Source organism: Taudactylus pleione, unplaced genomic scaffold, assembly GCF_031769625.1.
Source record: "Taudactylus pleione unplaced genomic scaffold, aTauple2 ptg000225l, whole genome shotgun sequence".
Classification (NCBI taxonomy): Eukaryota; Metazoa; Chordata; class Amphibia; order Anura; family Myobatrachidae; genus Taudactylus; species Taudactylus pleione.
This window is the reverse complement of record NW_028284627.1, coordinates 7,993,286-8,019,377: the sequence shown is the minus strand read 5'-3', so window position 1 is coordinate 8,019,377 and position 26,092 is coordinate 7,993,286. Positions and strand designations below refer to the sequence as shown.

Sequence of the window (26,092 nt, the reverse complement as noted above, 5' to 3'; positions counted from 1 at the left end):
GGCAGCAGCTTCAGCACTAGGAGGAAGTGGTTCTTGATCTTTCTCTATTTTATTTTTATCGGAGAAAGTTTGGTCCTCCATTTATGTTATATCGATTTGATATATACGTGCGGCTAAACACAGAAAATAATTTTTTTTTGGTTTGGACTGGAGTGTACTTTGGGGGTTACAGCACCCTTTAACGGTCAAGCCAGCCGGCCCTTTACTTATGACACAGGCGCACGCTTGGCACTACTTTGTTGATGCACGTGCGGCTACTGCGCACACAATTCACAAACACAGAAAATAATTTTTTTTTTGGTTTGGACTGGAGTGTACTTTCGGGGGTTACAGCACCCTTAACGGTCAAGCCAGCCGGCCCTTTACTTATGACACAGGCGCACGCTTGGCACTACTTTGTTGATGCACGTGCGGCTACTGCGCACACAATTCACAAACACAGAAAATATATATTTTTTGGTTTGGACTGGAGTGTACTTTCGGGGGTTACAGCACCCTTAACGGTCAAGCCAGTCGGCCCTTTACTTATGACACAGGCGCACGCTTGGCACTACTTTGTTGATGCACGTGCGGCTACTGCGCACACAATTCACATATAGGATCCAAAACCCGCGAGACTCGGAAGGCGGGATGATGACGTTTTGCCTCGATTTCAGATCCGAGTCAGGCGGGAAAAGTCGAGCCTGACTCGGATCGGACTCGGATCGGGGGGGCTCGGGGGGGTTCGGATTTCAGAAATCCGAACCCGCTCACCCCTAACAGTAACCCATTATATGTGTCATACATAGTGTATTGTGTGTCATAATTCCAGCATATACTGGACCAGCGATCACAGTAACCCACTATATGTGTCATACATAGTGTATTGTGTGTCATAATTCCAGCATAAACAGGACCAGCGATCACAGTAACCCCTTATATGTGTCATACATAGTGTATTGTGTGTCATAATTCCAGCATAAACAGGACCAGCGATCACAGTAACCCCTTATATGTGTCATACATAGTGTATTGTGTGTCATAATTCCAGCATATACAGGACCAGCGATCACAGCAACCCATTATATGTGTCATACATAGTGTATTGTGTGTCATAATTCCAGCATATACAGGACCAGCGATCGCAGCAACCCATTATATGTGTCATACATAGTGTATTGAATTTCATAATTCCAGCATATACAGGACCAGCGATCACAGTAACCCATTATGTGTCACACATAGTGTATTGTGTCATAATTCCAGCATACACAGGACCAGCGATCACAGTAACGCACACATTATGTGTCATACATAGTGTATTGTATTTCATAATTCCAGCATATACAGGACCAGCGATCACAGTAACCCATTATATGTCATACATAGTGTATTGGGGTAGATGTGTTATAGCGGCACTTAACGTGCCGCTATACCGCTGCGCCTCTTTACCGAGACGAAGCAGGAAGCCAGTCCATGAAGAGAGTATAGTTAGCACTTATCCAGCTTTAACATGCATCATACAAATTATATTGTGTCCATTAATTCCAGCATATACAGGACCAGCGATCACAGTAACCCATTATATGTGTCATACATAGTGTATTGTGTCATAATTCCAGTATATACAGGACCAGCGATCACAGTAACCCATTATATGTGTCACACACAGTGTATTGTATTTCATAATTCCAGCATATACAGGACCAGCGACCACAGCAACCCATTATATGTGTCATACATAGTGTATTGTGTCATAATTCCAGCATATACAGGACCAGCGATCACAGTAACCCATTATATGTGTCACACACAGTGTATTGTATTTCATAATTCCAGCATATACAGGACCAGCGACCACAGCAACCCACTATATGTCATACATAGTGTACTGTGCATCATAACCCTAGCATATACAGGACCAGCGATCGCAGCAACCCATTATATGTGTCACACATAGTGTATTGTGTGTCATAATTCCAGCATATACAGGACCAGCGATCACAGTAACCCACTATATGTGTCATACAGTGTATTCTGTGTCATAATTCCAGCATATACAGGACCAGCGATCACAGTAACCATCTATATGTGTCAAACATAGTGTATTGTGTGTCATAATTCCAGCATAAACAGGACCAGCGACCACAGTAACCCACTATATGTGTCATACATAGTGTATTGTGTCATAATTCCAGCATAAACAAGACCAGCGATCACAGTAACCCATTATATGTGTCATACATAGTGTATTGTGTGTCATAATTCCAGCATGTACAGGACCAGCGATCACAGTAACCCACTATATGTGTCATACATAGTGTATTGTGTGTCATAATTCCAGCATATACAGGACCAGCGATCACAGTAACCCCTTATATGTGTCATACATAGTGTATTGTGTGTCATAATTCCAGCATAAACAGGACCAGCGATCACAGTAACCCCTTATATGTGTCATACATAGTGTATTGTGTGTCATAATTCCAGCATATACAGGACCAGCGATCACAGCAACCCATTATATGTGTCATACATAGTGTATTGTGTGTCATAATTCCAGCATATACAGGACCAGCGATCGCAGCAACCCATTATATGTGTCATACATAGTGTATTGTATTTCATAATTCCAGCATATACAGGACCAGCGATCACAGTAACCCATTATATGTGTCATACATAGTGTATTGTGTCATAATTCCAGCATCTACAGGACCAGCGATCACAGTAACCCATTATATGAGTCATACATAGTGTATTGTGTGTCATAATTCCAGCATAAACAGGACCAGCGATCACAGCAACCCATTATATGTGTCATACATAGTGTATTGTATTTCATAATTCCAGCATATACAGGACCAGCGATCACAGTAACCCATTATATGTGTCATACATAGTGTATTGGGGTAGATGTGTTATAGCGGCACTTAATGTGCCGCTATACCGCTGCGCCTCTTTACCGAGGCGAAGCAGGAAGCCAGTCCATGAAGAGAGTATAATTAGCACTTATCCAGCTTTAACATGCGTCATACAAATTATATTGTGTCCATTAATTCCAGCATATACAGGACCAGCGATCACAGCAACCCACTATATGTCATACATAGTGTACTGTGCGTCATAACCCCAGCATATACAGGACCAGCGATCACAGTAACCCACTATATGTGTCATACATAGTGTATTGTGTGTCATAATTCCAGCATATACAGGACCAGCGATCACAGTAACCCATTATATGTGTCATACATAGTGTATTGTGTGTCATAATTCCAGCATATACAGGACCAGCGATCACAGCAACCCACTATATGCGTCATACAAATTATATTGTGTCCATTAATTCCAGCATATACAGGACCAGCGATCACAGCAACCCACTATATGTCATACATAGTGTACTATGCATCATAACCCCAGCATATACAGGACCAGCGATCACAGTAACCCATTATATGTGTCACACACAGTGTATTGTATTTCATAATTCCAGCATATACAGGACCAGCGACCACAGCAACCCACTATATGTCATACATAGTGTACTGTGCATCATAACCCTAGCATATACAGGACCAGCGATCGCAGCAACCCATTATATGTGTCACACATAGTGTATTGTGTGTCATAATTCCAGCATATACAGGACCAGCGATCACAGTAACCCACTATATGTGTCATACAGTGTATTCTGTGTCATAATTCCAGCAAATACAGGACCAGCGATCACAGTAATATGTGTCATACATAGTGTATTGTGTGTCATAATTCCAGCATATACAGGACCAGCGATCACAGTAACCCACTATATGTGTCATACATAGTGTATTGTGTGTCATAATTCCAGCATAAACAGGACCAGCGATCACAGTAACCCCTTATATGTGTCATACATAGTGTATTGTGTGTCATAATTCCAGCATAAACAGGACCAGCGATCACAGTAACCCATTATATGTGTCATACATAGTGTATTGTGTCATAATTCCAGCGTATACAGGACCAGTGATCACAGTAACCCCTTATATGTGTCATACATAGTGTATTGTGTGTCATAATTCCAGCATATACAGGACCAGCGATCACAGCAACCCATTATATGTGTCATACATAGTGTATTGTGTGTCATAATTCCAGCATATACAGGAACAGCGATCGCAGCAACCCATTATATGTGTCATACATAGTGTATTGTATTTCACAATTCCAGCATATACAGGACCAGCGATCACAGTAACCCATTATGTGTCACACATAGTGTATTGTGTCATAATTCCAGCATAAACAGGACCAGCGATCACAGTAACGCACACATTATGTGTCATACATAGTGTATTGTATTTCATAATTCCAGCATATACAGGACCAGCGACCACAGCAACCCACTATATGTCATACATAGTGTACTGTGCATCATAACCCTAGCATATACAGGACCAGCGATCGCAGCAACCCATTATATGTGTCACACATAGTGTATTGTGTGTCATAATTCCAGCATATACAGGACCAGCGATCACAGTAACCCACTATATCTGTCATACAGTGTATTCTGTGTCATAATTCCTGCATATACAGGACCAGCGATCACAGTAACCCACTATATGTGTCATACATAGTGTATTGTGTGTCATAATTCCAGCATAAACAGGACCAGCGACCACAGTAACCCACTATATGTGTCATACATAGTGTATTGTGTCATAATTCCAGCATAAACAGGACCAGCGATCACAGTAACCCACTATATGTGTCATACATAGTGTATTGTGTGTCATAATTCCAGCATAAACAGGACCAGAGATCACAGTAACCCCTTATATGTGTCATGCATAGTGTATTGATTGTCATAATTCCAGCATATACAGGACCAGCGATCACAGTAACCCTTTATATGTGTCATACATAGTGTATTGTGTGTCATAATTCCAGCATATACAGGACCAGCGATCGCAGCAACCCATTATATGTGTCATACATAGTGTATTGTGTGTCATAGTTCCAGCATATACAGGACCAGCGATCGCAGCAACCCATTATATGTGTCATACATAGTGTATTGTATTTCATAATTCCAGCATATACAGGACCAGCGATCACAGTAACCCATTATATGTGTCATACATAGTGTATTGTGTCATAATTCCAGCATATACAGGACCAGCGATCACAGTAACCCATTATATGTGTCATACATAGTGTATTGTGTGTCATAATTCCAGCATAAACAGGACCAGCGATCGCAACAACCCATTATATGTGTCATACATAGTGTATTGTATTTCATAATTCCAGCATATACAGGACCAGCGATCACAGTAACCCATTATATGTCATACATAGTGTATTGGGGTAGATGTGTTATAGCGGCACTTAACGTGCCGCTATACCGCTGCGCCTCTTTACCGAGGCGAAGCAGGAAGCCAGTCCATGAAGAGAGTATAATTAGCACTTATCCAGCTTTAACATGCGTCATACAAATTATATTGTGTCCATTAATTCCAGCATATACAGGACCAGCGATCACAGCAACCCACTATATGTCATACATAGTGTACTGTGCATCATAACCCCAGCATATACAGGACCAGCGATCACAGTAACCCATTATATGTGTCATACATAGTGTATTGTGTGTCATAATTCCAGCATATACAGGACAAGCGATCACAGTAACCCACTATATGTGTCATACATAGTGTATTGTGTGTCATAATTCCAGCATATACAAGACCAGCGATCACAGTAACCCATTATATGTGTCATACATAGTGTATTGTGTGTCATAATTCCAGCATATACAGGACCAGCGATCACAGCAACCCACTATATGCGTCATACAAATTATATTGTGTCCATTAATTCCAGTATATACAGGACCAGCGATCACAGCAACCCACTATATGTCATACATAGTGTACTATGCATCATAACCCCAGCATATACAGGACCAGCGATCACAGTAACCCATTATATGTGTCATACATAGTGTATTGTGTCATAATTCCAGTATATACAGGACCAGCGATCACAGTAACCCATTATACGTGTCACACACAGTGTATTGTATTTCATAATTCCAGCATATACAGGACCAGTGACCACAGCAACCCACTATATGTCATACATAGTGTACTGTGCATCATAACCCTAGCATATACAGGACCAGCGATCGCAGTAACCCATTGTATGTGTCATACATAGTGTATTGTGTCATAATTCCAGTATATACAGGACCAGCGATCACAGTAACCCATTATATGTGTCACACACAGTGGGCTCTATTTATTAACATTATTTTTACTAAAATAAAGTGAAAAAGGGTGTTTTCACACCCTTTTCACATTATTTTAGTTTCACCTGTATTTATTACAGGGCAATTGGAGTAGAATTAGTAAAATTCTACTCCAACCCCCAGTATCACTTATTTTTAGTAAAGCAGATCGCATTTCCCATAACTGTAATGGGAAATGTGATCAGTGTGCAAGTTACTAAAAATAAATTGTAAAAAAATACCGGGGGAAGCCCTGTGATAATAACGCCACCTGGAGGTGGCGTTATCCAGGGTCTCCCCCGGTTACCGGGCTCCCACTCTGCTCTAACGGGGTGAGCAGAGGCGGGAGCCGGTACCAGAAATCAGCTATGTGGTCTAAAGAGACCGCAAGCTGATTGCTGTAAAAAAAAAAAAAAAAAAATGAAACATTTTTTTTTTCACTTACCTGATTCCAGGGACTGGTGATCGGGCCTCCGGTGATGGCTCCTCTCTCCGGTCAGCTGGTCTCCCATAGTACACTGGGGCCCGGTCATCAGGTGATCGGGTCCCAGTGCAGTATGGGAGATCACCTGATCGGGAAGCCCAGAGAAGATCACTGGAGGCCAGGAGGATGCAAGTAAGTGTAATGAAGGGAGGGGGGAGGGGGGGTCGCAGGGGTCCGCGATCGCGGGGGGTGGGGCTTAGCGCCGGGGGGGGGCTTAGCATCGGTGGGGGGGTAGTAGCGGTGGTCGGTCGGCGCATACGCGTGCTCTTGGTCGCGGTATTTTTTCCGAAAATACCACGACTAGAGTGCGGATGGGATCCGCAGGGACAGAGCTTTATCGCTAGCTCTGTCCCTGCAAGGGATTTATAGTAAATCCCTGTGATATTACCTGAATTCGCAATGCGAATTCACTCGATAATATCACACTACAATCCGCATTCAATATGCGGATTGTAGTAAATAGAGCCCATAGTATTGTATTTCATATTTCCAGCATAAACAGGACCAGCGACCACAGTAACCCCCTATATGTGTCATACATAGTGTATTGTGTCATAATTCCAGCATATACAGGACCAGCGATCACAGCAACCCACTATATGTCATACATAGTGTACTGTGCATCATAACCCCAGCATATACAGGACCAGCGATCACAGTAACCCATTATATGTGTCATACATAGTGTATTGTGTGTCATAATTCCAGCATATACAGGACAAGCGATCACAGTAACCCACTATATGTGTCATACATAGTGTATTGTGTGTCATAATTCCAGCATATACAAGACCAGCGATCACAGTAACCCATTATATGTGTCATACATAGTGTATTGTGTGTCATAATTCCAGCATATACAGGACCAGCGATCACAGCAACCCACTATATGCGTCATACAAATTATATTGTGTCCATTAATTCCAGTATATACAGGACCAGCGATCACAGCAACCCACTATATGTCATACATAGTGTACTATGCATCATAACCCCAGCATATACAGGACCAGCGATCACAGTAACCCATTATATGTGTCATACATAGTGTATTGTGTCATAATTCCAGTATATACAGGACCAGCGATCACAGTAACCCATTATACGTGTCACACACAGTGTATTGTATTTCATAATTCCAGCATATACAGGACCAGCGACCACAGCAACCCACTATATGTCATACATAGTGTACTGTGCATCATAACCCTAGCATATACAGGACCAGCGATCGCAGTAACCCATTGTATGTGTCATACATAGTGTATTGTGTCATAATTCCAGTATATACAGGACCAGCGATCACAGTAACCCATTATATGTGTCACACACAGTGGGCTCTATTTATTAACATTATTTTTACTAAAATAAAGTGAAAAAGGGTGTTTTCACACCCTTTTCACATTATTTTAGTTTCACCTGTATTTATTACAGGGCAATTGGAGTAGAATTAGTAAAATTCTACTCCAACCCCCAGTATCACTTATTTTTAGTAAAGCAGATCGCATTTCCCATAACTGTAATGGGAAATGTGATCAGTGTGCAAGTTACTAAAAATAAATTGTAAAAAAATACCGGGGGAAGCCCTGTGATAATAACGCCACCTGGAGGTGGCGTTATCCAGGGTCTCCCCCGGTTGCCGGGCTCCCACTCTGCTCTAACGGGGTGAGCAGAGGCGGGAGCCGGTACCAGAAATCAGCTATGTGGTCTAAAGAGACCGCAAGCTGATTGCTGTAAAAAAAAAAAAAAAAAATTAAACATTTTTTTTTTCACTTACCTGATTCCAGGGACTGGTGATCGGGCCTCCGGTGATGGCTTCTCTCCGGTCAGCTGGTCTCCCATAGTACACTGGGGCCCGGTCATCAGGTGATCGGGTCCCAGTGCAGTATGGGAGATCACCTGATCGGGAAGCCCAGAGAAGATCACCGGAGGCCAGGAGGATGCAAGTAAGTGTAATGAAGGGAGGGGGGAGGGGGGGGTCGCGGGGGTCCGCGATCGCGGGGGGGTGGGGCTTAGCGCCGGGGGGGGGCTTAGCATCGGTGGGGGGGTAGTAGCGGTGGTCGGTCGGCGCATACGCGTGCTCTTGGTCGCGGTATTTTTTCCGAAAATACCACGACTAGAGTGCGGATGGGATCCGCAGGGACAGAGCTTTATCGCAAGCTCTGTCCCTGCAAGGGATTTATAGTAAATCCCTGTGATATTACCTGATTTCGCAATGCGAATTCACTCGATAATATCACACTACAATCCGCATTCAATATGCGGATTGTAGTAAATAGAGCCCATAGTATTGTATTTCATATTTCCAGCATAAACAGGACCAGCGACCACAGTAACCCCCTATATGTGTCATACATAGTGTATTGTGTCATAATTCCAGCATATACAGGACCAGCGATCACAGCAACCCACTATATGTCATACATAGTGTACTGTGCATCATAACCCCAGCATATACAGGACCAGCGATCACAGTAACCCATTATATGTGTCATACATAGTGTATTGTGTGTCATAATTCCAGCATATACAGGACAAGCGATCACAGTAACCCACTATATGTGTCATACATAGTGTATTGTGTGTCATAATTCCAGCATATACAAGACCAGCGATCACAGTAACCCATTATATGTGTCATACATAGTGTATTGTGTGTCATAATTCCAGCATATACAGGACCAGCGATCACAGCAACCCACTATATGCGTCATACAAATTATATTGTGTCCATTAATTCCAGTATATACAGGACCAGCGATCACAGCAACCCACTATATGTCATACATAGTGTACTATGCATCATAACCCCAGCATATACAGGACCAGCGATCACAGTAACCCATTATATGTCATACATAGTGTATTGGGGTAGATGTGTTATTGCGGCACTTAACGTGCCGCTATACCGCTGCGCCTCTTTACCGAGGCGAAGCAGGAAGCACTACCGGTCAGATGTAAGAACATCTCATCGGCCGGAGAGGGGGAGCGTTAACTCCCCCCTCCGACGCTACCCGCTAGAGACAGCAGCGCATCAGCCTAGTGCTGATGCGCTGTGTCTCTGTCCCAGCTGGCTCCACTGAGCATGCGTGGGATCTCGCAAGTATCGCGAGATCCCCGTGCGCAGCCTGGAGCCGGCAGCCACCCCAGCAGGGACAGCGCTGTCCCTGCTGTGGGGATAGGACAGCTACAGCCTGCCAAACGGTCATGCGGTATGACCGTTCGTACATGGCCCTGCCGCTTGGCGCTGCTATTTTATAGATAGCAGCGCCGATAATGACAGGGGCTCATAGCGCCCCTGTCATTTACCGCCCAGACCCCCGATCATACATTGGGGAGAAGCAGTATCAGCACACATAACGTGCGCTGATACCGCTTCTGGGCTTCGTACATATACCCCAGTGTGTCATAATTCCAGCATATACAGGACCAATCACACTAAACCACTATATGTGTCACACACAGTGTACCGAGTGCCACTGCCCCAAAACATACAGGACCAGCGATCACAATAAGCCATTACACGAGGCAGTAGGGCCATCCTGCCTGGGCTGTATGTTTATTTCATAGGTGGGCAGCATTCCAGATCATTGGAGCAAGTCTGGGGGTCTGGTGGAACAGCAGAAGGTCCTAGCACTGCCCTGGACATACATGTATATATTGGCTCTATAGCAGCACATCCCTAACAGTGCAGGGTTTCCAGATCTCTTAGCTGGTGCACAGGTTATTTATTAATGCTGATACATGTTAAAAAATATGGTGCCAATTATTTAACATGGGAATCACGCAAGCGGGCCCTCCGCACACGCTGTGCTGCGCTAACTGCGGGGTGTAGTCTAGAGAGCCAGCCTGACCTGCAGGTTGCTCAACAGGTCCATGGACAGACGCCCTACTTCCTCTCTCTGGCTTAAAAACCCTTATGCGCCATGACAGCGGTGGCTGCTAGTCCCACCCCCGGCCCAAAACGCTGCTGACCCCTACCGGGGACAGCAGCACCAGGGACCCAGCACTATGCCCTGTACCCACAGTGGTACCGCTGTCCCCGCCGCCATGCCTGAGCCAGCCACCAGGGACGTGCCCGCAGCAGCCGCGCGGGGCGCATCCCTCAACAATATGCGGCACGATGGAGCACATCACTGCTGTATAACACTGCCGGGAGCCAGGGCTGCTGAAGCAGCCTCCGACCCCGGCGCAGATGCCACAAGCGGTGACCAGCGATGCGACCCAGAGTCGCGCCGGGCCACGTGACCGCACTCCGCGCGGGTCTCATCAGGCTCCGCTCCGAGTGGGCTGCACGCTTGAGTGGACGACGGGGCATCACGAGGGACTGCACAATAGGGGTCAGTTAATGCAATATGCTCCAACAAACTAAAAGGTAATAAATAGGTAGAGTAAGGGAAAGAGGAAACAATAAAGACTGGGACAAGAGGAAATAAGAGAATAGAAAGGTTAGAAAATAAATAAAAAGAAAGGAAAACAGACTATGCACAAACTTTATAGATGCAAATTGTACAGACCACTTCCCTGATCTCTGGGCTGAAAATTTCAAGAAGCAGAGAGGCGGAGTCTTTGGATAACCGACCTAATATACCAGCAAGGCCAAACCCCCGAGGATCCCTATAGGCTAAGACTAATGATTGACACCAACATCAAAGTCCTTATAGGTATACTGCTCCCACAACCACGGGGTTTAAACTGGCTCAGTCAGATTGCACCTGCCTTACGCTGTCCTTCCGGGAGAGGCAGCCAGCTTGGCACACAGCTAGGGGGGCGTGGCACGATTTTGAGGGCAGGGCAAGGGGCATGACTGCGCAAACTCGTTATTGCAGCCCCGCAAATCGCGTCATCAGCTGCCCCTAGACCGACCAATTATCAAAGGTAGCAGCAGATATCGGCGAGAGTTGCAGGGTGGTGCTGGCGGGCGGCACCATCCGGGAGGCCGGGATCGACACCCTATTTTCTGGAGGCTCCCAACCATTTCGGGAGAGTAGGCAAGTATGCTGCTAGATCAGGGGTGGGCAATAAGCGGCCCTTTAGCTGTTGTAGAACTACAAATCCCAGTATGCCTTGCAACAGGTTTAGCATGGCCAAATAGCAAAACTGTGTCAGGGCATGCTGGGATGTGTTCTACATAAGCTGGGGAGGCATATTTGCCAACTCCCCCTCATTGTCAGGGACACTCCCTGAAATAGAAGTAATCTCCCTGACTCCCTGAAGAGTCTAACAATCTCCCTGTTTGCACCTTACCCCCATTATGAAGCTGTTATATAAAAAAAAACCCTGAGATATATACATTTAAATGGGATCTTTAGTATAATTTCTCTGCATGTGTTATAAGACACAATGGCCCTCATTCAGAGCCGTACGCTCTGAGCAGAGCGCACGCTCTGAATGAGGGCCGTCCTCCATAATTATGGAGCGTTCTCCTGGACGCTCGTATAGCTGTGGGTCACCACCCACAGCCTATACGAGCGTGCAGTTTGATGGCCGCGATGGTCTTGACCATCGCGACCATCGCCACTGCGTGCCGGAGCATGCGGTTGAGTTTTTCATGCGCAAGGCCCGGAGTGATTTTGGCTCTATCAGAGCCAAAATCACTCCCACTGACATCACTAGTGATGTCAGTGGGCCGGCTTCTGACGGTAGGCGTTCCCTTGGGAACGCCCCCGTCTGGGAGGCACGCCCCCGGCACCCCCACCAAAGGGGGCGTGCTGTCAATCAACATCGACAGCACGCCCCCTTTGATCAGACACAACGAGCGAAGGAAAGTCCTTCGCTCGTCGCATCTGGCGCATGCGCACGACGGAGCTCCAGCCGTCGTGCGCATGCGCAGTGCACAACATCGACCCACTTGCGAGCGGACAGCCGCTTGCGAGTGGGTCTGAATCAGGGCCAATGATCCCTATGGCTACATGCATTTTCTGAAAAGTATCACTGTGTTTCATCAGCAAATAGATCTTACTGACTGCTTTGGGGCTGGTTTACATTTGGATTGAAATAAATTTTATGACATGCCTCTCAGATGTAGCTGGAAACGTACATTTACCGCCGCGCTCATACTGTAGGTGTTGCATTCACAATCTCCCTGAAATGCTTTTTCAAAAGTAGGCAAGTATGCAGTACAGTAGTTACGCCCTTTGGCTAAGACACTATAATGCCAGCAATAGTATGCCCACTGTCTCTATATAAGCAGACCCCAATACACCATTTACATTTATTTAAGTAGTTTATGTGTAAGTGGAGTATATAGATTAATAAGAGCACATTACACAGCATATACACTCCATGTAGTAACTACACCAGGGGTGGGCAATTAGTGGCCTTCCAACTGTTGATTCAACAAGTCCCAGCATGCTTTGCAACAGTTTTAGCATGGCCAAATAGCTAAACTGTGGCAGGGCATGCTGGGATGTGTAGTCCTTCAACAGCTGGGGGCTTATTGCCCACCTCTAAACTATACACATGTGCCTTTAGTGTAGCATATCCCCCCACATACATACAGGTCACCCATACAACACCCGCAGTGTGTCAGGCAGAGATTGTGTGAGGGCTGGACAAAACCCATATACTCCATCTATACATACCTGGTCCTCAGGGCATGCCAGGCAGCATCGATGTCCGCATACATGTTCTTCTCGCTTGGTATGCCACTGCTCACCCCATAGCCAGAATAGTCATATGAGAAAATGTTGCATTTGATCTTGGAGCCCAGGGCAATGTACAGGCGACACATCTCGCCTAGGTCATATGCATTGCCGTGCGAATAGAGCAGCGTGTACCGGCTCCCAGGGGCACAGCGGACATACATGCAGCCTAGGCTGTTTCCCCGCTTGGTGGTGCAGCGGAATACATCGATCATATCCAGCTCCCGCTGAGAGAATTTCCAGTCAGCCTTCTTTGTCAGGTGCAGGCTGCACAGGGGAGGTAGGCAGACTGTGGGGTCCACCTGCTCATCTTGTGCCAGGTCTTGGGCTGGAGGGGCCTCAATCTCCCGCAGAGTGTACGTAGGTGTCGGAGGATGAAAGGCCAATCTGGAGGCGATACCGCCGCAAAGGAACGAGAATATCTTCTTCATCCTCTGGCAGAGCAGTGGTGGTGGGTCCCTGTCCTAATAAACTACTACTAATTCTAATAATAATATAATACTAATCTAATACTACTATTCCTAATAATATAATACTAACTATAATACTAATCCTAATAATATAATACTAATACTAAACTATAATACTAATCCTAATAATATATTACTAATACTAACTATAATACTAATCCTAATAATATAATACTAATCCTAATAATATAATACTAATACTAAACTATAATACTAACTATAATACTAATCCTAAATATAAGTCAAAATAAAATACTTAACGCTAATAACTACAAAGCTAATACTAATATCACTAATAAATAATCCACTACACGCACTGCAAACCCACTACACTCTCTGAGTAACATCCAAGTGGTCATGAGGTAATATGACAATGGAGGTGACATCACAGACACTGAAATGGAGGTGACATCACAGACACTGGAATGGAGGTGACATCACATACACTACAGGGCTGCTGTCTCAGCACCCTGCACACAGCTATCATTGTGATATTACTAGGTTACATATCTATTGGGCATCTCTATAACTGTTGTACATAATGTTTATATGTAGAATGAATGTAACAACCATGTAACAAATGACAGCCCTATAATTATTGTCATACATGTAAAGACTATGGCTTCCCTGCTCCCCTCATTTCCCCACCGGTGCTTGGAGCCCTGATTGCAGGTAATTCTGGACCCACTTCCAAATATTATACACCATCCCTAATCATGGCACATACCATTCTGATTAAACTTTCCATATAACTGTTAGCGAATCACTGGGTCAGTGTCAGTTGTGTTACACCAATTCAAGTTTTCAACATTGCTTCTTAAGTTCTTATCAAATTTAGGGCCGTATTCAATTTGAAGTGTTAAGTCAGGTTCCGCGTTAAGTTACCGCCGATGACGTCATTATTGCCTGCTTTGGTTTTACCCCGTATACAATTTGAAAGATTTTCCGCCTAGGCGGAAAGTCAATGCAATGTAATAGGCGGTAAAGTATCGCCTATGAATGGCAGGCGGAAAAAAGTGCAGAATTGGGGTTTTGGGGTGCCATGTTGCGGGAACCCCCGTGCAGCCTTCAGACAGTCCCCCAAAGGTAATCTGTGTCCAAAAAATGTTGATAAAAACTTATGGACACCCCAAAAATTGACTTTGAAAAAGGGGGCAAAAAAAAAGAATGTTGGGATACAAAGTTAAAAACTAGCGACCTTGACTCTGGGGGGATCCCCAAGTATGCCCATGGTGTTTTTTAGAATTCAGGTGTTTGCGGCAGGTGGATTTTTCATGATTTTTTCAAATCCACTTTTTCAACTTTAAATATGCTGACCCCCATTTTCAAGTACCCCAAATTTGCTGGGATAAGTTATTTTGTGGAAAAATACTCCTAAATACTATTCTGCATCAGGTATAGAATAATGCTATTTAGCAGCTATTGAGCCCATTTAAAAACACCAAATACCTTCAGCAAGCCAAATCAGGGGGTACCATAGGGAACCCCCATGTCAGAGCATCATTTGGGGGGTGACAGCCTGATTTCCCCAAAAATGACAGTACTTTCCGCTTGTTACAGTATCGCCGGGTGCCGTTTACGCATACTTTGAAATTGAATACGGGGTAAAGCATGCACGCACGCGACACTTTAACGCCTACAAAACAGGTGAAGTCGGCGTTAAGTCCGGGCTGCGTTAACTTAACGCGGCTCGGCTCAAATTGAATACGGGCGTTAGAATGAGCAATATGGCTATAAAAGAACCCACTTATAGCACTCACCCTTTATTATATCTACTGTATATAGTAGTAGTCAGGCAATGCCTACACAGGTTGTCAGATCCCCTTTGCTGTACTTTTTTCCAGGACGGCAAAGACAGCAGCATGTTCACATCCAGCAGTTTAAAACAATCTGATTCTGTCACTGACTATACACAGTGGCATCACAAGGGGTGGACCGCACCCGGGTGTCACCTGCCGAGGGGTAACACCAAGGTGCCGACTCCCACTCAGTGACAGGAGCTGGGTGCTGCACTGTGGCATTAAGTGCAGCACTCGGCTCCGAATACAGGGCCTGATTCAGATTGGAACGCAGTTGCTAATACACACGCAATGGGCGATTGTTGCATTCTGTGCATGCGTATGCATCGCAGTGCGCGTGAGAGAACTGGCCACTGCGATCACGACCGTGATAGCAGCGACTACGCAGACCCTTCACAGAGTGATTGACAGGAAGTGCAGTTTGTGGGTGGCGATGGGGAGTGGTAGGCGAAATGCAGGCGTGCCAGTGCGTTCCAACGCCGTTGCATGGGGGGAGGGCCGGACTGGTCATCTGGCAGTTCTGGCAAATGCCAGAAGGGCCGATGCCAAGATGGGCCGGTCTGGCTGTCGGCTGAGCATAACTCCCTAATAAGGTAACCACGTGTGATAAGTGGGCACTACTCTAGTGTCTGTAAAGCAGCAGATATTTGTCTGGAGGCGGGGGCGGAGCTATTGCTGCCCATCATAGGTGCTACACGACCACAAGAGCACCAACACCCCCCCCGCAATCACAACAGCCCCCCCTCCCGCGATCACAAACCTTCCCCGCGGGTGCCTCCCCTCCCGCGATCACCAAGGCCCCCCTCGCGCGAGTGCCCGTTTTCCTGCTATTACAACAGCCCACCACCCCGCGGGTGCACCCCTCCCACTATCACACCAGCCCCCACGGGTGCCACCCCCCACGAGTGCCCCCCTCCCGCTATATTAACAGCCACCCCCGCACATAAATCCCAACTGTCCCACTTCCAGCGGGACAGTCCCATTTTTCTGGGACTATCCCGCTGTCCCACCCGCGGGCCGAGGTGTCCCGCGGTAGGGGGGAAGTTTGGGAAAGCACAAACTGAACAAAGGGTGTCCAGGAGGAGAACAGATGCCGTGCGCACGGCATCTGTTCTCTTGTTTATGGACTTCCTGGGGGCTGCCCAGCATCTCGGAGGGTGCTCGGCATGCCCCCAAAGTGACGAAAACATTAACTCCTCCCCTTTTCAACAAGTCACACCCTCTTTTCAGACGTGCGACCTTTCTCTCATTGCTGTCTTAAAATGTTGGGAGGCAAGCCCGCGGGTGCCTCCACTCCCGCGTTCACAATAGCCCACCACCCCGCGGATGCCCCACCACTCCCGCGATCACTCTACAGTCCACCACCCCGCGGGTGCCCCCCTCCCATGATCACACCAGACCCCCCCCACGATCACAGGAGCACCCCCTCGCCCAATGATCACAGCAGCATGCACCAACCTGCAGATACGTGCTGACGCTGGAACCCCTTTGCAGTGCTTAGTTGTGTATATACACATATGTATATTAGGGGTGAGCGGGTTCGGATTTCTGAAATCCGAACCCCCCCGAGCCCCCCCGATCCGAGGCCGATCCGAGTCAGGCTCGACTTTTCCCGCCTGACTCGGATCTGAAATCGAGGCAAAACGTCATCATCCCGCCTTCCGGGTCTCGCGGGTTTTGGATCCTATATAAGGTACCCGCGTCGGCGCCATTTTCTCACTCAGCTGTGGACAGTGAAGAGGGAGGGTGGGAGTTAGGGCTGGCTGGGCTGTGTAGTGTAGTGCAGTGTAGTGTTGTGCTGTGCTGTGCTACGCTGTGCTGCTGTTATCCATAGGGGCTGTGTCCACTCCTCCAAAGTCCATAGGGGCTGGCTGTATTGTGCTGTGCTGCTGTTGTCCATAGGGGCTGTGTCCACTCCTCCAAAGTCCATAGGGGCTGGCTGTGTTGTGCTGTGCTGCTGTTGTCCATAGGGGCTGTGTCCACTCCTCCAAAGTCCATAGGGGCTGGCTGTGTTGTGCTGTGCTGCTGTTGTCCATAGGGGCTGTGTTCACTCCTCCAAAGTCCATAGGGGCTGGCTGGACTGTGTTGTACAGTCAGTTGTTCATAGGGGCTGTGTCCACTCCAAAGTCCTGTGCAGTGTCCCAGTCCTAAAGGGGTGCTGTAGTGTTGTCCAGGGGGTGCTCTGTCCATCAGGGGTGCTCCCCCCAAGTGCCAAAAAAAAAATAAATTCTGTGTTTGTGAATTGTTTGTGCAGTAGCCGCACGTGCATCAACAAAGTAGTGCCAAGCGTGCGCCTGTGTCATAAGTAAAGGGCCGGCTGGCTTGACCATTAAAGGGTGCTGTAACCCCCAAAGTGTATTCCAAACCAAATAAAAAAATATTTTCTGTGTTTGTGAATTGTGTGCGCAGTAGCCGCACGTGCATCAACAAAGTAGTGCCAAGCGTGCGCCTGTGTCATAAGTAAAGGGCCAGCTGGCTTGACCGTTAAAGGGTGCTGTAACCCCCAACGTGCACTCCAAACCAAATAAAAAAATATTTTCTGTGTTTGTGAATTGTGTGCACTGTGGCTGCACGTGCATCAACAAAGGAGCAGCACCAAGCATGTGCCTGTGTCCCATACGTAAAGGGCCGGCTGGCTTGTCCGTTAAAGGGTGCTGTAACCCCCAAAGTACACTCCAAACAAAATAAAAAAATATTTTCTGCGTTTGTGAATTGTGTGCGCAGTAGCCGCACGTGCATCAACAAAGTAGTGTCAAGCGTGCGCCTGTGTAATAAGTAAAGGGCCGGCTGGCTTGACCGTTAAAGGGTGCTGTAACCCCCAAATTGCACTCCAAAGCAAATAAAAAAATATTTTCTGTGTTTGTGAATTGTGTGCGCAGTAGCCGCACGTGCATCAACAAAGTAGTGCCAAGCGTGCGCCTGAGTCATAAGTAAAGGGCCGGCTGGCTTGACCGTTAAAGGGTGCTGTAACCCCCAAAGTGCACTCCAAACCAAATAAAAAATTATTTTCTGTGTTTGTGAATTGTGTGCGCAGTAGCCGCACGTGCATCAACAAAGGAGCAGCACCAAGCGTGCGCCTGTGTCCCATACGTAAAGGGCCGGCTGGCTTGTCCGTTAAAGGGTGCTGTAACCCCCAAAGTGCACTCCAAACCAAATAAAAAAATATTTTCTGTGTTTGTGAATTGTGTGCGCAGTAGCCGCACGTGCATCAACAAAGGAGCAGCGCCAAGCGTGCGCCTGTGTCATAAGTAAAGGGCCGGCTGGCTTGACCGTTAAAGGGTGCTGTAACCCCCAAAGTGCACTCCAAACCAAATAAAAAATTTTTTTCTGTGTTTGTGAATTGTGTGCGCAGTAGCCGCACGTGCATCAACAAAGTAGTGCCAAGCGTGCGCCTGTGTCATAAGTAAAGGGCCAGCTGGCTTGACCGTTAAAGGGTGCTGTAACCCCCAAATTGCACTCCAAACCAAATAAAAAAATATTTTCTGTGTTTGTGAATTGTGTGCACTGTGGCGGCACGTGCATCAACAAAGGAGCAGCGCCAAGCGTGCGCTTGTGTCCCATAAGTAAAGAGCCGGCTGGCTCATTTCTTAAAGGGTGGTGTAACCCACAAAGTGCACTAGTCTCCAACAAAAATAAAAAATTATTTTCTGTGTTTGTGTGCGCCTTAGCCGCACGTATATATCAATATAACTTAAATGGAGGACCAAACTTTCTCCGATAAAAATAAAATAGGGAAAGATCAAGAACCACTTCCTCCTAGTGCTGAAGCTGCTGCCACTAGTCATGACATAGATGATAACATGCCATCAATGTGGTCTGCCAAGGCCGATGCCCAATGTCATTGTAGAGGGCACATACAATCCCAAATGACAAAGTTCAGGAAAATGACCTTAAAAAAAACATTTAAATCATCTGAAGAGAAACGGAAACTTGCCAATATGCCATTTACGACACGGAGTGACAAGGAACGGCTAAGGTCTTTCCCTATGTTCATGACTAGTGGTTCAACTTCACATGACGATGGACGCCCTCCTCCCGCTAAAAAAATCAAACGAGTTAAGCTGGCAAAAGCACAGCGAAGAACTGTGCTTTCTAAGAAGATATCACAAATCCCCAAGGAGAGTCCAAGTGTGGTGGCGGTTGCGATGCTTGACCTTCCCAGCACTGGACGGGAAGAGGTGGCTCTTTCCACCATTTGCACGCCCCCTGCAAGTGCTGAAAGGAGCACCCACAGTCCACTTGCTGATATGCAAATTGAAGATGTCACTGTTGAAGTACAACAGGATGAGGATACTGGTGTAGCTGGCGCTGAGGAGGAAGTTGGCGAGGAGGATTCTGATGGTGATGTGGTTTGTTTAAATCAAGCTCCGGGGGAGACAGTTGTTGTCCGTGGGATGAAAAAACCCATCACGGTCATGCCTGGGCAGAAGACCAAACATTCCACCTCTTTGGTCTGGCAATATTTCTATCCAAATCCGGACAACAACTGTCTTGTTATATGTGCCATATGTAAAGGTGAAATAAGTAGGGGTAGGGACGTAAACCACCTAGGAACATCCTCCCTTATACGGCACCTGCAGCGCGTTCATAAAAAGTTACTGTCAAGTTCAGAAACTTTGGCTAAGACCGTAAGCATTCCAGGGACACCTAAATCTAGCTGTCCTGTTGTATCCAAGCGCCTGCAAACCACACCATCAACTCCCTCCTCGTCAATTTCCTCCTTAGTCAGGATCGGAAGTAGTCCTGCAGGCCATGTCACTGGCATGACTGACTCTCCTATCCGGGATTCCTCCGGAGGATCCTGCATTGCTACGCCTACTGTTGCCGCTGCTGCTGTTGCTGCTGGGAGTCGTTCATCATCCCAGAGAGGAAGTAGGAACACCACTACTTTTACTAAACAATTGACCTCCAACAGTCCTTAGCGAGGAGGATGAAGTACGACAGCAGTCATCCTGAAGCAAAACGTATAACTGAGGCCTTGACTGCTATGTTGGTGTTAGACGTGCGTCAGGTATCCACCATTAGTGCAGTGGGATTTAGACAATTGATGGTAGTGTGTCCCCAGTTCCAAATCCCGTCTAGATTCCACTTCACTAGGCAGGCGATACCGAGACTGTACAGAAACGTCAGAAAAAGTGTCCTCAGTGTCCTGAAAAATGCGGTTGTACCCAATGTCCACTTAACCACGGACATGTGGACAAGTGGAACAGGGCAGATTAAGGACTATATGACTGTGACAGCCCACTGGGTAAATGTATCACAATATTAATTTGTCCCTGCTGGAATCCACCACTAGAGGTGCTTCTGTAATTATTGCATGTAATTGACAGTAATTGTCTTTCTCATAGAATTTGTAGTTCATTTTGATGGACATCATCTTTTCCACATTTTGGGGAAGCAGTCTCAGGCCGATCACTGACAAGGTTCCCGGCTGTGCTCAAAACTCTTTGAGTACAGACTGGAAGGTGGGCAGCTCAAGTAAAGCAAAGGCAGTTTTGTGTAAGGGCCTCCAAATTGCCTCTTTTTCCTGTTAGTAGTTATTTACATCTCTTCAGATCTGTGTCCGTTGGGAAGAAAAAACAATGTGTTCATCCCTTCTGGCATGAAAATCCACTCCCAGCAGCAGGCATGGCACTCAAGACACAACGTAAGACTTAATGCTTAAATGTTGTATTTGCTACTCTGTTCCGCTTGTCCACAATATCTGCTCCGGTTAAGTGGACAGTGGGTACAATGGCAGTTGAACTGAAGGCCAATAACTATGTTTTTTTTAATGTCCCTGTACAGGTTGGGAAATGCTTTTTCGGAAGGTTTGCAAAGGATTATTTAAGTAAATTGTTTTTGGAAAGCACTCTTCCTGGTATCCTTCTTTGATGAAAATCCACTCTTAGCCACAGAAGCAGGTGCAGGATTCTTAAGAAAGACACAACGTAAGGCATTAAATCAGAGGTAGCCAATCTCGGTCCTCGAGAGCTACTAACCGTTCACATTTTCCAGACCACCTAGCAGGTGCACAGGTGTATTCATTACTCAGCACCACATTTGAAAAGATCAACAGGTGGAGTTAATTATTACAGTTGTGATTATGTGAGGAGACCTGGAAAACATGCACTGTTGGAAGCTCCTGAGGACCAGGGTTGGCTACTCCTGCGTTAAATCATAGATCTTGCGCTTGTCCACATATCTGTGCTAGTTAAATGGCACTTTAAGGCCACTATGTTTTTTTTAATGTGCCTGTACAGGTTGGGAAATGTGGAAGCTCTGCAAAGGATTATTTTACAGTCATTGTTTTGGAAAGCAGTCTTCCTGGTCCCATTCTGGGATGAAAATCCACTCCTAGCAGCAGAAGTTGGTGCAGGATTCTCAAGAAAGACACAACGGAAGAACTTAGGGGGTAAAATTAATTTACTAAAGTGAGAAATTTTAGGAGTTTTAGAAGTGATATTGCTTGCCCATAGAAAATAATCAGATTCTAGCTATTATCTTCTAGAAAGTGATGTTAAGTAGAATATGATTGGTTGTTATGGGCAACATCACTTCTAAAACGCACTTCTAAAAACTCTCACTTTAGTAAATTAAATTTACCCCTTAATATCTTTGTGCTGGTTAAGTGGCAGTTTGGAGGCCACTAACTAATTATGTTGTTTTAATATCCCTGTACAGGTTGGGAAATGCTTTTTCATGTGGAAAGCACTACTAGAAGTCTTCCTGGTCACCTTCTGGGGATGAGAAAATCCACTCCCAACAGCAGCAGCAGGCATGGCCCCCAAGGATTCGACTGGGGCAAGGACTGATGTGAATGTGTCAAATATTTTTTTGTAAATGTCTCCTCCCCTCCCCTCCTCCCTCATAAATTTTCTTTGGAATCAAAAAATGAAATAAAATTTACTACCAATCAACCCTTCCTGTCCCTGCCATACCTTCAACTACATACATACTCCAACTCCCTCAGGCCTCTCTTGAATAATAAAAACATTTGTTTCCTGATGTGCCATGTTGAAAGCTGAACTGCCAGGTGTTTGTGCTGCCCACTGCTGCCGCTTAGCTTAGTCAGCCAGATAGCTTGGTGCAAATTTTGAAAATTGGAAAAAGGCCCAGCCAGAGCAACTCCGGGGTGCCCACGCCCAAACGCTCACCCCAAAATAATTGTTGCTACCTAATAGTAGCACCCACTCTGGGTCATATAATTACGCTGGCCTGGCACTTATTCATATATTTGCAAATGTATGTAACTAATTTCTCTGAATTTCTATTATTAAGTAGGATTCAAGTATTTTTGTTGATATGGCTGCAGTGTGCTGGAGGGCAAATACCTTGTTTTTTTTCTGTAGTTCAGTGTAAACCCCGCCCTTTACAAGCACCTGTGCAAAGTCATTAAGCTGATGTGAGCGTACTTTTTGTTTGCAGTTCTGTGAGGCATGAAGGGAGCCAGCTGGTCCGTATAGTGCCATTTGGTGGTTTCTGGGGTACCTCCTAGGTGACTCAGCTCTCGGCTTATACATGTGCTGTTATCATGCAGTACATTAATTTGTAATTACATGACCAAGAGTGGGTGCTACTATTAGGTAGCAACAATTATTATGGGGTGAGCATTTGGGCGTGGGGCCCCCGGAGTTGCTCTGGCTGGGCCTTTTTCAGGGCATCATCACTTAATTCACATAGATATTATTTCATCACTTTTATATTTCTCTATTATTTATGTAATTTTAACTCTTTCTCATTGTATTAACACTTATTGATTTATCTTTACACATCTATACTTTACACTTCACTATCACCTTTTTAACCTTTTTCGTGTGATGCCCTGGGGATGGTCCTTGACTAGATTCTTTGGGGTTCCCTGCACCTCGGACGTGAACCCCATAATGTTAGGGACGCCAGTATAGAGGAGCCTTGACACTGGCCTGGCGCTTATTCATATATTTGCAAATGTATGTAACTAATACCTCTGAATTTCTGTTATTAAGTAGGATTCAAGTATTTTTGTTGATATTGCTGCAGTGTGCTGGAGGGCAAATCCCTTTTTTTCTGTAGTTCAGTGTAAACCCAGCTCTTTACAAGCACCTGTGCAAAGTCATTAAGCTGATGTGAGCAACAGCCATACTTTTTGTTTGTAAAAAGTTGTTGATCCTTTCTGCTGCAGCTAGGCAATGCATTCTGCAACAATGGATTCAGCCCACCCCACCTTCTTTCTATATTCAAAGAGAAAGTACATTTTATCTTTAGAATGGATTGGATTGAATCATCCTTTCATAAGACTGACAAAACAGAACACTTATTTTCATTTGGGAAAGTTTTATTGACACTTTACATGATCTTAAAAACAAATACAGTGGTGCTTTAAATCCATATTGTGGTATGAGACCAGGATGCTGCTTCAAGACCTCCCAATTACTTTCACTTCATGACTAGTGATGGAGTTCTGGACCAGGTGTACACGACACATTCTCCATTCTTTACTTTTATTCTTTTTTCCTTTTGCTCTTTTGTCTCTTTCTAACTTTTCCTTCTTCACCATTTTCTTTCCTTTTCTTTTTGCTTTCTCTCTTTTATCCATTTTACCTTATACCGATTCGAATCTAAATATGATACCGACAATGTTTATCTTAGGCAATAATAAGATTTATTATATACAGAATGTTCTTTAATATTTTGTATGCTTTATTATCTATGTTAATCTGTAATACTATTAATGTAATACAGAAATTTTATATGTATTGGTTCACCAAGATACTGATATTTCACTTATATTGTATTAAGTGACATGATTACTTTTCTTCTATGTACAATGTGATAGTTTTATAGGAATCTGTATCTTATACCACCAGACGTAAGCTCGGCGGATGAAATACCAACGCTGGAAGTTCGGCAGGTGGAGATGCCGACCCAGGTAAGTATTAACCCTAACCCTTTCTTAGGGGGGCTTAAACCTAACCCCCCCTCCCTGCACCCTAAACCTAACCCTCCCGAGGGGATGCCTAACCCTAACCTCCCCCTGGGGGTGCCTAACCCCCCTTCCACTAACCCTCCCGGGGGGTGCCTAACCCTAAGTCACCCCGGGAGTCCATAAACCTACACACCTCCCCCCACTTCCACGGCTAAACGGTACAGACGCCAGCCTTACCTTCGTTCGAGATGCCGGGCATCGGGATTTTGGCATGGGGATAATCATAGGTGTTGGGAATTAAAAGCCTATCATTAGTCCCATGCCGGGATTACACAGCCGGGAAGCCGACGGTAAGCATTTCGACCGCCGACTTCCTGACTGCATACTCGTTTTATATTGTGACCAGTATATCTTCTTGGTATTTATATCTTTACTTTTGGTATACTTTTTATAAATGTACCATATTTACTGTGTTTTCAATAAAAACATTTTTGCAAAAAAAAAAAAATCTAGTTGGGTGCCAATTGCAAGATTGACTTATCCAAATGCACACGGCCACATGCTGCAGACGTTATCTATTACCCACTGCATCAAAGCTCTGGACGGCATCGCATTTCGAGGCTTGGTGTATATGAAAAATGCAGTCACACCTGCATTTCGGGGTTTTACTGCAATTCTCATGTTGCTGTATCCTATACTATTTTGTCTTATATCAACATGATGCTATAACTGACACAGAAAAACATCAGTGTTATGGGGTCCATAGATCTGCAATGTATCGCCCCAATTTCCCATTCTGCCAACGGTGAGGTCGGGGAATTAGGGAAAATTTATCATGTTGGAAATCCTCGATTCACTGATCCCGACTGAAAAATTATTGGGGTTGGGGATATTTAACAGGATAGGAAGAATGGGGAATTATGGCTGTAGATGTGTCGTCTGCATTACTCTATAGCAGTGGTTCTGATCCTCAATCCTCAAGTTTACCCAACAGGTCATGTTTTAAGGATTTCTCTGTGTGGAAGCAGGCTGGATAAATAGATTAACTCACCTGTGCAAGATTAATGAAATCCACAAAATATGACCTGTTGGTGGTACTTGATGGCTCGGGTGAGAAACCCTGGCTTACAGTAAGTGCCTTCAATTACACTGGTGGCCAAAATTGCGGACACATTTTGAAATTAGAATGTTTTTCAACTTTGAATGCTTATAAAAAAAACTGTTTCACTTCACTCAGTGCAATGATTCATATGTCAAATGAAAGGAAATTTAATGCTGAATACAACACAATAAACAGAGGTCAAATATTTGCATTACAAGGGAAGTTATGCTACTTTCAGTCAGACAAAGAAGCACAGATGCGTGAGATTCAAGAAGCGGATTGTAGTAACAGCTTCTCCCAGCCAATCGGAATCGTCGTTCTGAGGACCAATCAGCTGTCGTTTATAAGCAGGTGCAAGGTCATGTTCAAAGGTGGGAAAGGTCAGTTTGGCGGTTTCATTTTGCAGAATAAAGTTGGTTATGGAAGTGCAATTACGGTTGGGTGTTT

The 26,092-nt window shown here is 45.3% G+C and overlaps 1 protein-coding gene across 1 annotated transcript in view; it reads right to left on the bottom strand.

The window, feature by feature from the left end:
• LOC148517237 (alpha/beta hydrolase domain-containing protein 17C-like) overlaps positions 1-13,818 on the bottom strand; it is a 29,706-nt gene extending 15,888 nt beyond the window's left edge. The window contains exon 1 of the mRNA XM_088478967.1: positions 13,328-13,818. Coding sequence (XP_088335093.1) covers positions 13,328-13,818 — 491 coding nt within the window. The remainder of the gene's footprint in view (positions 1-13,327) is intronic.
• Positions 13,819-26,092: the final 12,274 nt, after the last annotated feature.